Source organism: Macaca thibetana, chromosome 10 (assembly GCF_024542745.1).
Source record: "Macaca thibetana thibetana isolate TM-01 chromosome 10, ASM2454274v1, whole genome shotgun sequence".
NCBI lineage: Eukaryota > Metazoa > Chordata > Mammalia > Primates > Cercopithecidae > Macaca > Macaca thibetana.
The window spans coordinates 7,204,170-7,218,718 of NC_065587.1; the positions used below are offsets into that span (position 1 = coordinate 7,204,170).

Genomic DNA, 14,549 nt, shown 5'->3' on the forward strand with positions numbered 1-14,549 from the left:
CATTTAGCTCCCAGTTGTAAGTGAGAACATGCGGTATTTGGTTTTCTGTTCCTGCATTAGTTTTCAAAGAATGTTAGCCTCCAGCTCCATTCATGTTCCTACAAAGGACATGATCTCATTCTTTTGTATGACTTTGTAGTATTCCATGATGTATATATTCCACAGTTTCTTTATCCAGTCTATCGTTCATGGGCATTTAGGTTGATTCCATGTCTTTGCTATCATGAATATTACTGCAGTGAACATACCTGTGCATGTATCTTTATATTTGTCTTATATAAATATATGATATTAATATCATATATTTGTTATCTAATCAGTCTAATAAATGTATCATATATTTGTTATCTAAATATATAAATATCATATATTTAAGTTACATAAATATATGATATTGATATAAAATATTTATGTTATATAAATATATGATATAAAATATTTATATATGATAGTAATATATTTATGTTATATAAATATATTTATATTTACATATTTAGAATGATTTCTCTTTCTTTGGGTATATACCCAGTAATGGGATCGCAGGGTTGAATGGTAGCTCTTTGAGGAATTGCCACACTGTTTTCCACAATGGTTGGACTATTTACACTGCCACCGACAGTGGCATACAGCAGTGTATAAGCATTCCCTTTTCTCTGCGACTTTGCCAGCATCTGTTATTCTTTTACCTTTTTTAAAAAATTGAGATTGAGTCTCGCTCTGTCACCCAGGCTGGAGTGCAGTGGTGTGATGTAGGCTCAATGCAACCTCCTCCGCCCAGGTTCAAGTGATCCTCATGCCTCAGCCTCCCGAGTAGCTGAGACTACAGGTGCATGCCACCACACCCGGCTAATTTTTTTGTGTTTCTAGTAGAGATAGGGTTTCACCATGTTGGCCAGGCTGGTCTCAAACTCTTGACCTCAGGTGATCCACCTGCCTCTGCCTCCCAAAGTGCTGAGATTACAGGTGTGAGCCACTATGCCCGGCTGACTTTTTAGTAGTAGCCATTCTGACTGGTATGAGATGGTATCTCATTGTGCTTTTGATTTGCATTTCTGTAGTGACCACTGATGAGCTTTTTTTCATGTGCTTGTTGGCCACATATATTTCTTCTTTTGAAAAGTATCTGACATGTTCTTTGCCCACTTTTCAATGGGGTTAAGTTCCTTATAGATGCTGGATGTTAGACCTTTGTTAGATGCATAGTTTGAAAATTTTCCTCACATTCTGTAGGTTGTCTCTTTATTGATAGTTTTGCTCTGCAGAAGCTGTCAAATCTAATTAGATCCCATTTGTCAATTTTGCTTTTGTCATGAAATCTTTGTTGGTTCCTATGTCCAGAATGGTATTGCTTAGGTTGTCTTTCAAGGTTTTCATAGTTTTGAGTTTGAGATTTAAGTCTTTTATCCATCTTGAGTTTATTTTCTGTTATAAGGAAGGGGTATTTGTTATAAGGAAGGGGCCCAGTTTCAATCTTCTGCATTTGGCTAACCAGTTATCCCAGCACCATTTATTGAATAGGGAGTCCTTTCTCCATTCCTGGTTTTTGTCAGCTTTGTTGAAGATCAGATGGTTGTAGGTGTGCAGTCTTATTTCTGGGCTCTCTATTCTGTTCCACTGTTCTATGTGTCTGTTTTTGTACCAGTACCATACTGTTTGGTTACTGTATAGTTTAATTGGGTAACTTGATGCCTCCAGCTTTATTCATTTTGCTTAGGATTGCCTTGGCTATTTAGACTCTTTTTTGGTTCCATATGAATTTTATTTTATTTTATTTTATTTTATTTTATTTTGAGACAGAGTCTCACTCTGTCACCCAGACTGGAGTGCAGTGGCGTGATCTTGGCTCACTGTAACCTCTGCCTACCAGGCTCAAGCCATCCTTCCACCTTAGCCTCCCAAATAGTTGGGACCACAGACATGTGCCACCACACTCAGCTAATTTTTTGTAATTTTTGTAGAGACAGGGTTTTGCCATGTTGCCCAGACTTGTCTTGAAATCCTGGGCTCAAGTGATCTGCCTGCCTCAGCCTCCCAAGGTTCTGGGATTATAGGCATGAGCCACCACGCCTAGTCTCATATGAATTTTAAAATAGCTTTTTCTAGTTCTATAAAGAATGTCATTGGTAGTTCGACAGGAATAGCCTTGAATCTGTAAATTGCTTTGGACAGTATGGTCATTTTAATGATATTGATTCTTCCAATCCATGAGCATGGAATGTTTTTCCATTTGTTAGTGTCATCACTTCTTTGAGCAGTGTTTTGTAATTATTGTAGAGAACTTTCACTTCCATGATTAGCTATATTCTAAGGTATTTTGTTCTTTTTGTGGCAATTGTGAATGGGATTATATTCCTAATTTTGCTCTCAGCTTGAGACCATACTGTCCAAAGCAATTTACAGATTCAATGCTATTCCTGTTGAACTATCAATGACATTATCTCTCATGAGAGATAATGGTGTGTAGCTTTCCTTACTTGTAATATCTTTGTCTGGTTTTGGTATTAGGGCAATACTGGTCTCATAGAATGAGTTAGGAATTATTCCCTCCACTTCTGTCTTTCTGGCATAAGTTCCTGTAAAGTTTTCTGCTTATGGGTGTCTGTCCCAGTAAGTTATGATTCTCTGTATTCACCTGTCTGTCTCTCCAGTTTTGGGGACAGTGATTTGGCCTGTAACTTCACTTCTCTCATGATTTAAGAAGAGTGGTTGATTTTCCAATTTGGTCATATTTTTACTTGTTGTTGGGACAGAGTGGTAACTTCCAAGTTTCTTACATGCCAGACCTGCTATGTGTTTTTAAAGGGACTCTGAAATCCTACAGACCCAATTGTTTTTAAAGCATAGTTGTTTTTTTTTAAAGTTATGACTCTACTATGAAGTATATAAAATGCCTATGTATAGTTTAAATAAGTTTAAAGTAGTCACCATGTAACCACCATTCAGGTGAAGGAAACGAATATTGCCAATATCTTAGACCAGGAGCCAGCACACTTTTTCTGTAAAGACCCGGATAGTAAATATCTTTGACTTTGTCAAAACCACTCAATCCTGTAGCACTTGGTACCATCAGACTTCCTAGTTCTTTCTGCTCTAGTGGATATGTAATAGAATCTCACTGCAGATTTGATTGGCATTTTGTTAGTTATTAGTGAGATTGAGTATCTTTACTTGGTCATTCATTGGTCAGGTTTCCTCGATCGTGAAGTGCTTGCTTGAGACTTTAAGTCTACATGCTGGTTTGTCTTTTTCTCATGGTTAGCAGAAACTGTGACTATGGTCATAGTGTACACTGCTCTGTGGATCCTGCTCTTTTGTAAGTGACATGTGGTGCAACTATCATCTCTCAGTGTGTATTCTGTGTTGTTACCTTTTTTATATGGTGTCTTTTGATAAATATAAGTTCTTTTTAATGTAGTCAAATTTACTAACGTCTCTCTCTATGGGTCTTGTTTAAGAATTCTACCCGGGAGTCATGAAGATATTCTCTCACACTCTCTTATAGGAGCTTGACAGTTTCAACTTTCACATTCAGGTCTTGAAATCTGGACTAGATGTTTCCCAAGTGTTGAGAGGCAGGGACCCCATCTCATTTCCTCCATATGGAAGTCCCGCTGTCCCAGCACTGGTCATTGTGAAGTCCCCTTTCTCCTGGCCGATCTGAGAATCACCACTGCCTACATCATGGCCCGCGGGTGCTGCTGACCTCCTCATTCTGTTCCACTGATAAATTTGTCTGTGCTGGCACCTACATCACATCTTGGTCGTCGCTATAACTTAGTGATACATCTTAATTAATTGGTAGGCAACTCCCTCTACCTTGTTCTTCAAGAGTTTTGAATCGCTTTGTCAAGTTCCACAAAGAAAATGACACCTTTACTATTATATTTGAGTTTTCTAATTCATGAACATAGTGTCTCTCCATTTATTTTGATCTTCTTCAATATCTTTCAGAAAAGTTTTATACTTTTCTGTATAAAGGCATTTCTCAGATATCACAGATTTATTCCTAGGCCTTTGGATTTTTGATGCCTTTTGTAAATGTTATCTTTTAAAATTTCACTTTCCCTGTCTGATATATAAAAACTGTGATTGATTTTGCCTGTTGATATAGAATCCAGACTGCTTGCTAAATTCACCTCTTATAATAATTTATTTGTGGATTCTTTGTATTCCTATGTATACAATCATGTCAGTGAATAATAATAATTGTATTTCTTCCTGTCCTATCATTACACCTTTTATCCTTTTTCTTGTCCAAATAAACGGGCTGAGATCCTGCAGTACAATGTTGAATAGCAGGTGATGGAGATATTCTCACTTTGTTCCTGATCTTAAGGGGAATGTTTTGTTCTTTCACTATTAAGTATCATGCTTGCAGAGAGTTCTGTAGATGTACCCATTATATCTACCTCATCGTGTTGTTATGAAGAAGATTAAATGAGCTATTACTTGGAAACAACTGAAGACATTGCTGAGAACCACATGTGTTAGCTATTATTTAAGTCTGTGGTCCTTTTACATGCCTGACAATACCTTCTGTACCCCTCAGGGCCATAAAAATGGTACCATATAATCTTGTCATAATAGCTGGAGTCTAATGTCCCTCATTTCCCCTCTTACAGCCAGAGGGCTAAAACCAAACCATCACTGAGATGAGGATCCTCCATCTCATTTCCTGGGCTCTGGTTGGCCCTTGTTTCTAATCATTTGTGAACCCAAGTTGTTGATCAGGAGAAGAATCCAGGTCAAACCCCTGAGGCAACTCAGAAACCACCCGCTTCCAACACCTAATTCTCGTTTCCATTTTGCTCTATCACTTTCTTTCCAGGAATGATGAGGATACCTGGAACTTAGATTAAAAGGTGATTAAGGAGGTGGACAGGGATACAAATGCTTTGGATTGTCCCAGATACTGACTATTGAACATCTTTTCTGTTGTCGTACATACATTTCACATATTCCTAAATACCATCTTCTGTTGTTGTAGAATTTTCTAGAAACCGATAACGAGGGCAATGGCATTCTTCGACGCCGGGACATAAAGAACGCACTGTATGGTTTTGATATTCCCCTCACACCAAGAGAGTTTGAAAAGCTTTGGGCAAGGTAAGTGGCACATGAGACTGGCTGGTTTCTGTTCTTAAGGACTAGGGTTGCTTGCTGCAGCAAATTCAGCCTAACCTTTCCTACTTCAGGGTAACTGGGGACTGGGAGTATTTTCTCTTGGTTGTATCTGTCTCATCTCCTGCGTCCTTCCTTGTTCCTTGCTCCTTGGTGCTCATAGCAAGCAGCCTTGGTGGTTGCCTTGGTCTTCAGCAACACGGAGAACCAGGGTAAATGCTCGTCATCCATACCAGACTTGAGAGGTTTCTATTTCCAAGGACCTGGGAGCTCAAGCCCAAACTTATACTGTTTTAACAAAACAAGTCACTCTCCAAGGACTTAACTCTAATACACCTCACTCAGCAGACATGCAATGGGTAAAGGGAAAAGCAGTTTCTCCCCATTACCTATAGATGGAAATTAATGTTGCACAACTGTTTTATAGATAAGTAATCTCTGGGAAGAAAAACCAAACTTTTAGCAACTTGGAGTAGCTTCCCAAGAGTCTCTTAAACTGAAAATTATATCCGATGTTGGTTCCATTTGTCAAATGTATTTTCGATTTAGCTGTTTTGGAATTGGGCCCCCAGTTGTGGTCTTCCCTGGATAGATGTCTAAGTTTCACAGTCCACTAACAATGTGATCTATTTCCAAGTTCCAGACCCAACTTCAAATTACCTCTTTCTTCATTATATGTCCGTAGCCACCTGCATTCCCCCAGGATGGTATACCAACATCATGTGTCCACTCAGGAGGCAAACTCATGAAACAGTTCATACCATTTCCCAGCTTTTCATCTGTTCAAAGTGGAAGGCTGAAATCTTGGCCAAGTTTAGAATTAGGTGGGTTGTTTTGTGTCTAATTTAGAAAAGCAACTGGAAATTCTTTAAAAAATCCTTATTTTTTAAAGATTGGTTCCAACACAGGGTCCAGTTAGACTCCCTGCCCATTTCTGTTTGAGCAGCTTACATTAGTAGTCTCAGCTGGTTGACAGGCAGATCTTTGTAGAGTAGGCAAATGCATAGCCCTCCCTCTCAGTTGACCTTTGGGATGATCCAAAGATGACGACATGGTCCCTGTCTTTGGGAAGCTGTCAGGGCACAGAATGCATTCACACAGGTAACTATGGTACAGCAACAACTGTGCAAAACCCCCGGGCAGAGAGCAAGTCAGGTGGCCTGGGCGGTGAGGCAGGAGCATGGGGCCAGGGAGGGCTGGAAGCTGTCATGGGTCCAGATGGAGAAGGAGACATTCGTGGTCAGCAGACCACCTGTCTGCAAGGAGGCAGGTGTTCTATCAGAAGTAGCATGGGGCTCCCAGGGTCAGAAAGGAAGGGTAGGGCCAATCCCTTACTAGATCCTTGCTTTCAGGTGTTATTGACCAGGCAGTGAGGAACAATGGAATTTGAGTGTGGTTGTGGGGCGAACAGAGCTGTGGTTTAGGAAGATGAGTCAGGAAACAGTTCAGGGGAGAGGCTGGCTGGAGGTGCTGGTCTTGGGAGACCACCGCCTCACCAGGGGGGAACCCCTGAGTGGGGGCTGGCCATGGGGATGAGAGGCATTGGAGGCATGTCCCCCACAAGGGTTCCCATGTGGGAAATGAGAGTGGACGGAGCCTTTTTCTGAGGGTGGGACAGAGCTTATTTCCGTTTCCACTGGAGGTGGACACTCACTGTTGGCTTGAGGCTAAAGTTTCTTCATACGCTTATGAACATAATTATGAAATGTACAGATTTTCGCCCTGTGTTGACAACTGCTTGCAGTCAGAATTTTGTCCAGTATTGTTTAGTTGACCTCATGCCACAGATGGTAAGTGGTTAAGAGCAACAGCACTGCAGCCAGATGCGTGGGCGTGACTCCTGCCTGCTTCCTGCTGTGTGGCCTCCATCAAGTTACTTAGCTTCTCTGTGCTGTACACTCCTCATCATCTGCAAAGCAGCACTAATGTTTCCTGTCACCAATGTTCCCTGTCACCCAGGGCTGCTGTGAGGCCTGGGTAAGGAGTCATATTAAGTGCTAGCCCAGGGCCTGGTGTGCAGTAACCACTCGGTAAATTTCACACACCCTCTCTTCATTTGTTCGCCCAGCAAACGCTTCTTAAACACTGACTCTGCACTTTTGCAGGGCTGAGAATGACCAAGATAAACGAATAATCCAGAGCTCACGCCTAAGATACTCAAATGCTCTTAAGGAGAGAAAGTCTTGGTAATTAAGTGCTGTGTCCCTGCCAGGACCTCTGAAGGCTCAGAAATCGAGGACTAATAAACTGAGCTTTTAAGCTGAGTTATTTCACATGCAAGATTAATTTATGAGGAAGTGGAAGAGTGATGGTGAATCTGGTTTGCTAGAGAGAGAATACGTTTGGAGGCCATAGAAAAGTGCAGTTCTTGGGCTGATAATTCCTCTATTCCCTCCCTTCAGTGAATCCCTTTTTCCCTCTGGAATTGCCTTTGGGTCAGCACGCACATTCACCTGGTGGCCCTTCCTGTGTCCGTGTTTTTCATTCTCCCTTAGGTCAATCGTGCAGTTCCTAGGACGCTTTGCGAATTATAGCACCTGCCATTTTTGTTTCACTTCATTAGATGAACTATTTCCTGGAAAGTATTTCATGCAATATCTACATTTTCAAAATCAAATCGAGTTTTTATTGATGCAAGATTTTCTTCACTGCTGTTGTTTTTGTTCTCCACTTTTTTACTGTGTCAAAATACACATAGCACAGTTTACCATCGTCACCAATTTTAAGCACACAGCTCAGCGGTATTCAATACATTTATCACGTTGTGCAGCCGTCACCACTATCCAGCTCCAGAACTCTTTACTCTTTTCGTCTTGCGAAACTGAGATTTTTTTTTTTTTTTTTTTTTTTTTTTTTTTTTTTTTTGACAGAGTCTTACTCTGTCATCCAGCTGGAGGGCAGTGGTGCGATCTCGGCTCATTGCAACCTCCACCTCCAAGGTTCAAGAGATACTCCTGCCTGGGCCTCCTGAGTAGCTGGGATTACAGGCACCCACCACCATCCCCAGCTAATTTTTTTGTATTTTTAATAGGGACGGGATTTCACCATGTTGGCCAGGCTGGTCTTGAACTCCTGACCTCTTGAGATGGAGTCCCTCTCTGTTTTCCCGGCTGGAGTGCACTGGCGCAACCTCAGCTCATTGCAACCTCTGCCTCCCAGGTTCAAGCGATTCTCCTGCCTCAGCCTCCCAAGTAGCTGGGATTGCAGGTGCACACCACCACACCTGGCTAATTTTTTTGTATTTTTAGTAGAGATGGGTTTCACCATGTTGACCAGGCTAGTCTCAAACTCCTGACCTCAAGCAATCTGCCTGCCTCAGCTTCCCAAAGTGCTGGGATCACAGGCGTGAGCCATGGCACCAGGCCTGAGATTTTTATTATTATTTTTTTAACTTTTAAGTTGAGGGTATATGTGCAGGTTTGTTATATTGGTAAGCCCATGTTGTGGGGGTTTATTGTACAGATTATTTCATCACCCAAGTGTTAAGCCTAGTACCCAATAGTTATTTTTCTGATCCTCTCCTTCCTCTCACCCTCCACCCTCCAAAAGGCCCCAGGGATGAACGGGATGGTCACGCAACTAAACAGCCTAGTACGTGCAGAGCACTGGGTGTATGTGAGCATGAGTGTTAGTGGCAAAATGACAATATAGCTTTGAAAAGATCTTCTGGTCATCATATTAATGCACACGCATTTTAGAAGACTTAGAAAATCCGTAAAACAACAACAGATGAGCCCTAATGCACTTAGCAGAAGTGATGATCCGTGGGAACTTGATATTGTGGTTTTTTTCTTGCTTTTTCTACTTGTTGGTGTGACATCAGTTCATCATGCTCAGCTTCCCACCCTCCTGGCGTGTTCTCTTCCTCCCCCAGTGTTTGCTGATAGTGACGATTCACCTCTCCACCACAGCAGCAGGGGGCACCGCGAGCCAGGACGGGGCTCAGTGGCCGCCATGGGTTGTCCAGGCACCAAGGAGCCTCCTTCAGTTGCTCTAACAACAGGAAGGAGCCTGGGCCCCGAAACAGCAGCAGAAACGGGCCTCCTCCCCGTGGGGCTGTCCCACGGTGTTAGTGAAGCACCCTCACCACGATGTTCCTGGTGACCAGAGGCTACGGCGAACTTGGGGAGCAGCAGGGGCCTGCAGGACACACCCCATCAGCTCTGGCAGTCTGAGCAGCTCCAAGTTGACTGTCAGGAGAGGACAGCCCCCGGAAACTGGGCAGGCAGAAGCAAATAGGAAAATACCGTCCTGCTTTTCTGAAAACACAGAAGTAAAAAATATGACAGACTATAGACAAGGAAAAAAGTGTTCAACATCCATTATTCAGTCAACATTTATTCAAGCACCTATGAAGTGCACTATTTTAGAATTTCAGATCAGTCCAGAGGGCCTGGTTTATGCTACTGAAGTAAATTAATCAATTGACCCCCAGATCTCTGTGGCTTAGCACGTCTGTGTTTTGTTCTCATTCACCCAAAGCCTGCTGTGTGTCTAGTGGCTCCTGCTTCCAAGCAGTGACTCAGGGACCTGGCTGGCTTTCAGCTTGTGGTGTTATCCTCTTAGTGGAGGACTCCACCCGCCCAGGTGGGACTGCAGAACTGCAGGATTGCACGCAGACTTTCAGGGACGAGTGCCACACTTCTGCCCAGAGCCCACCCCCCAGGGGCCCCAGCAAACTGCACAGAGGCCGGGGAGGCACAGGGATGCCAAGGGGGATGCAGATGTCACAGGCTGGCCTGTGGAGGGTTAAAGGGATAAAGCATTGCAAGCCTGGAGGAGGCCGTTGTGAAAGGAACCCTGCTCACTGAAGCCAGGTTAGGAGCTCTACGCACGAGATTTCAGGAGGAATAATTTTGGTTTGACTTTGGAGAGACTGCTAAGGATGCTGCAAGAGGGAAGTGCATGCAGCCACTCACTCATCTGACCAACCATTTAGCAGTCATTTTTTTGGATCTTTCTTTGTGCCAGGCCTTGTGCTAGATTCAAAGGTTCCAGAGATGAAAGACAGCCCCTGCCCACAGGTTGCTCAGTGACAACAGCCACATGCCAGGAGAGAGCAGTGGAGGCAGCCACCACAGGAGCTCAAGGAGGAACTCCCAAACACAACACCTGAGTTGAGTCTTAATACATAGTCATTAGCTGAGAGAGGTAGCCAGAGGTGGGGGACAGGTATCCGTGAGCAGAGGCCCAGAGCCTGAGGAGGGTGGGAAGTCCTGGGACAGAGAGGAAAGAGCTGTGCAGAGGACAGGATGCTGCTTATGTCAGAACTGGAGTCTGACAGCCTGTCCTGGTCAGGGTGTAACTGCCCAACAGGTTCTTCTTACCTGCTGCATAGATAAAGCCAATTCCCTGAAACAGAAGTGCTGCAGAGAAGAAAGAGTTTAATAACCTACAGGGCCAGCCAAGTGGAAGGATAGGAGGTATTTCTCAAATCCACTTCCCCAAGAATTCAGAGGCGAGGGGTTTTCGAGACTAGTTTGATGGGCAAGGGGCTAGGGAGTGGGGAGTGCTGATTTGTTGGGCCGGGGGTGAAATCACAGGGAGTCAAAGCTTGTCTTCTTGCACTGAGTCAGTTCCTGGGTGGGAGTCACAAGTCCAGATGATCTGGTTTCTTGGTATGGGCTACCAGTCCAGGTGGCACCAACTAGCCCATTAAAATGCAAGCTCTGAAGGTGCTTCAAACAGCAGTCTTAGATTTCACAATAGTGATGTTATCTATAGGAGCCATTGAGGAGGTTACAAATCTTGTGACCTCCAGCCACACGACTACTGAACCATAATTCTAACCTTGTGGAGTTTTTTGTTTGTTTTGAGACAACGTCTCACTCTGTTGCCAGGCTGGAGTGCAGTGGCACTGTAGCAGGGTTTTTAAGGAATCAGAGAGACCAATTGTTTCTTGCATAATTCAGAAGCAAGAAACAAAGACAGTTACTCAATTGAGACATGCATCACATCATTTCTTACTTTTCAATGAAAAACATGTTTTACGACTTGAGTTTGTCTGCCTAGTGCCTTGCAGCTGCACAGCTAGAGAAACAGGGTCTTCATAATGCCTGGGAAAGGAGGTGAGATAAGGCTCACTAGCCACAGAAAAGCAGGCAGTTAATTTATTTATTTATTTATTTATTTATTTATTTATTATTATTATGGCAGTTAATTTTTAAAGGACTCCAGCTCTTTCTCTTTCTCAGGGAGAATTGGGTTTTCTTACATACAACTGAATTTCTGGTTACACATTCTTTAATTTCTTTTAATTCCTGTTCCATTCTCCCCTTTGGTGCTTCTTATAATAAAGGTGTTAATAGAAAGCACCACTATTTGCCACCTCTTTGCGGAGCTGAGCTGCTTCTACTGGCAGTGGCTGATATTTGGTTAATGCCCCAACCACACGGTAGTGTGTCAGGCTACTATTGCCTCTATAGTTGACTGAATACTCCTAATAAACTGGGGTAAAAGGCAAGGGAGGATGAGGCAGATGCCAAGAATAAGCAAGAACTCACCAATGAAGGTTTTGAATCCTTCAAAGGTTGAGAGCCATCCTTCAAACAAGGAATCCGGGGACCACCCGGACCAAGTCTGAACTGGAACATGGGCCAACTTGCACATTCTAGCTGTGATTTCCATGACAGCTCGGCCATTATCATCAATTTCTAGGCAACAGTTGGTTAAGTTAAATTTCCCACATACTCCTCCCTCTGAGGCTAAGAGGTAATCTAAAGCCAATCTATTTTGATATATAGCATTTCTCATTTGTGTTGCTTGTATTGCCAATAAATCTAGTGCCCTTGACGTTTCATTGGTTATAATTTCAAGGACTGCCTGCAACCTTATGATGCGGTTGAGCATATAGATTGGGGTGTGGTAACCCCATGACCCATCTTGTGCCCAGGTAGCTGGCCCGTAATATTTAATGATTCTTTCAGGAGACCATTCATTATCTTTCCAGTTTCCTATGTCCACATCCTTTTTGATATTTGTGTCTATTTTTGTGATTATGCTTCTAGTTCTTTTATTTTCATCATAAACTGGATATCCTAAGAGTTCCCCTTGCTTTAGAGGAATCAGAAAGATGGATGGCTTGATTGTTCCTAACACACATGCCAGTGTCCGTTTAGCTGGCAGTTGCCGATATGTCCGTGCTTCACAGATCCAATATAGGCCAGGGGGAGCCTTCCAAGCATTTGGAGCCTCTAGCTGATGCCAAGTGTGGCTTAGAGTAGAGAATCGAGAGAAGGGGTTTGGATCTCGTAAGTAGGAGTCATTCTGGATGTTTCTCCATAGAGTGTTGCTTTTAGTCTTATCATAATACTGTTGCCCTAGACAGGCTGTTTCTCCTACTGCCTCTGTGAAAGCCTTTCCCCATTGAGTGATACAGTACTTTCCAATTATGAAGGTTTTTAACAACTGAACACTTGCTGAGGCTGTTGGTTCACTGGCAGGGGTAGGCGAAGTGAAGTTATCTTGTGGCATTAATTCCTTTGCTTCCCATGGCCACTGGTCCCCCATATTAGTTCCTCCACATACATAGCATGAGAAAATTCCTAAGCTGCCAGCTATGTTTTCAGCTGGTTGAGCAAGTAAGTTTTTGATTGATGTGATTGATGGAGGAAGCTTGGGCACTGGCTGATCAAACTGCTGATAGAATGACTTATGGACCTGGAATCGCAGGGTTGGATGCATTTGAGTCCTTCTAGTCTTTTTGACAATTAGTAGTGGAACTCCAAGCCCTGCTCCTTGCGATGCAGTTGAGCATATAGATTGGGGTATGGTAACCCCATGACCCATCTCACGCCCAGGTAACTGGCCCATAATAGCATGATCTCGGCTCACTGCAACCTCCGCCTCCCGGGTTCAAGCTGTTCTCCTGCCTCAGCCTCTTGAGTAGCTGGGATTACAGGCATGCACCACCACACCCAACTAATTTTTGTGTTTTTAGTACAGACAGGGTTTCACCACGTTGGCCAGGATGGTCTCAATCTCTTGACCTTGTGGTCTGCCCACCTTAACCTCCTAAAGTGCTGGGATTACAGGCATGAGCCACTGTGCCCGGCCCCTTGTGGAGTTTTACAAAAGTGGTTTCAGTGTCTGAGCAAGGAAGTGGTTAGTTTTGCAAAAGGATCGTTATCATCTTTGCTTTAAAGTTAAATTACAGATTAAATTCTTCCCATAGTTAGCTTGGCCTATGCCCAGGAATGAGCAATGACAGTTCGTGTGGTTAGAAGCAGGATAGAGTCGGCGACGTCAGATTTCTCTCAGTGTCATACTTTTTGTAAAGGTGGTTTCGGTTGGAAAGCCAGGCACAGGGTGTCACTCAGTGTTGACCCTGGGCATGGGAGGCACCTCCTTGGGGAGGGCTTGGCATTCCGAGCATCTTCTGTAGCCTCCTTTAATCAGGTAATATTCAACTATTTGAATCTAAAACAAACTTTGCTAGAAAACTCTGAAGAGGGAGAGGGTGTACTCTAAAAATGCACCAAAGGGAAGACCCGAGTAGGAAAGCAGCAGGCTCAGAAATATCCGTGGAGATGTTTGGTTGTGTGAAACTAGCTAGCCAAGCAGACCTGCCAGAAAGTTTGGGAGATAATTAATGCCCAATTTATGCACATTTCTTGACATGGCAGGTGAGTTATATATCAGTATTCAAATATAAACAGAAGAGACTATGAAAAAGCAGCTGTGCTGTGTACAGCAACTCATGTGGACAAAAAAAAAAAAAAAAAAAAAAAAAAAAAAAACCTATGGTTTTCAGTTCGCAAGAAGTGAGGCCATTTCTATTAGCTCAAGCAAAGCAATGCCCAGAGAGAACCTACTCGGTGCCTGGCTGGTAGAACCTCTGAACAGGGAGCCTCAAGATGGGAAAGCGTTTTAAAAGGTTGAATGATCAAGATTATTAGCTCAGAAATGGGAAGATTCAGTGGGATGTGATGTCAGAGGTTGACTTTTAGAAGCACTGAATACAAAGAAGTTTGACTTGGAAATGTGCTAGCCAGGTGGACTCTAAGCTCAACATGAAGACCCTTTCAGTGATTAAAGCCATCTGGGACCCCAGCAGGCAGTCCTTGAAGGAAGTGTGGTTCTCATGTCTGGCATGTCTTTGTCTAGGGCTAGACAAAGCTCTAGAAGTAAAGAAGACATCTAGACAAAGTAAAGAAGGCTAGCCTCCTTCTTACTGGGGAGTGTAATGGGTGGATTTTGGCTCTTGATGGGTACTGGGGCAGATAGTGTCTGATCTTCTGCGATTCCACCAGAACTTACTGAATATGCCCCTTTAAGCATGTTCAGCTCCAGCAATTGGACACTGTATTAGTGTATTCTCATGCTGCTGTAAAGAAATACCTGAGACTGGGTAATGTATAAAGAAAAGAGGTTTAATCGGCTCACTGTTCCACAGGTTGTACAGGAAGCATGATGCTGGCGTCTGCTCC

The 14,549-nt window shown here is 43.3% G+C and overlaps 3 protein-coding genes across 3 annotated transcripts in view; 1 reads left to right on the top strand and 2 right to left on the bottom strand.

The window, feature by feature from the left end:
- The window catches only part of PARVB (parvin beta), a 695,786-nt gene that overhangs the window by 565,141 nt on the left and 116,096 nt on the right, over positions 1 to 14,549 (bottom strand). The gene's annotated exons all lie outside the window — the stretch shown is intronic.
- The window catches only part of SAMM50 (SAMM50 sorting and assembly machinery component), a 718,434-nt gene that overhangs the window by 396,562 nt on the left and 307,323 nt on the right, over positions 1 to 14,549 (bottom strand). The gene's annotated exons all lie outside the window — the stretch shown is intronic.
- EFCAB6 (EF-hand calcium binding domain 6) overlaps positions 1 to 14,549 on the top strand; it is a 310,246-nt gene that overhangs the window by 213,659 nt on the left and 82,038 nt on the right. The window contains 1 exon segment of the mRNA XM_050805818.1: positions 4,988 to 5,106. Coding sequence (XP_050661775.1) covers positions 4,988 to 5,106 — 119 coding nt within the window.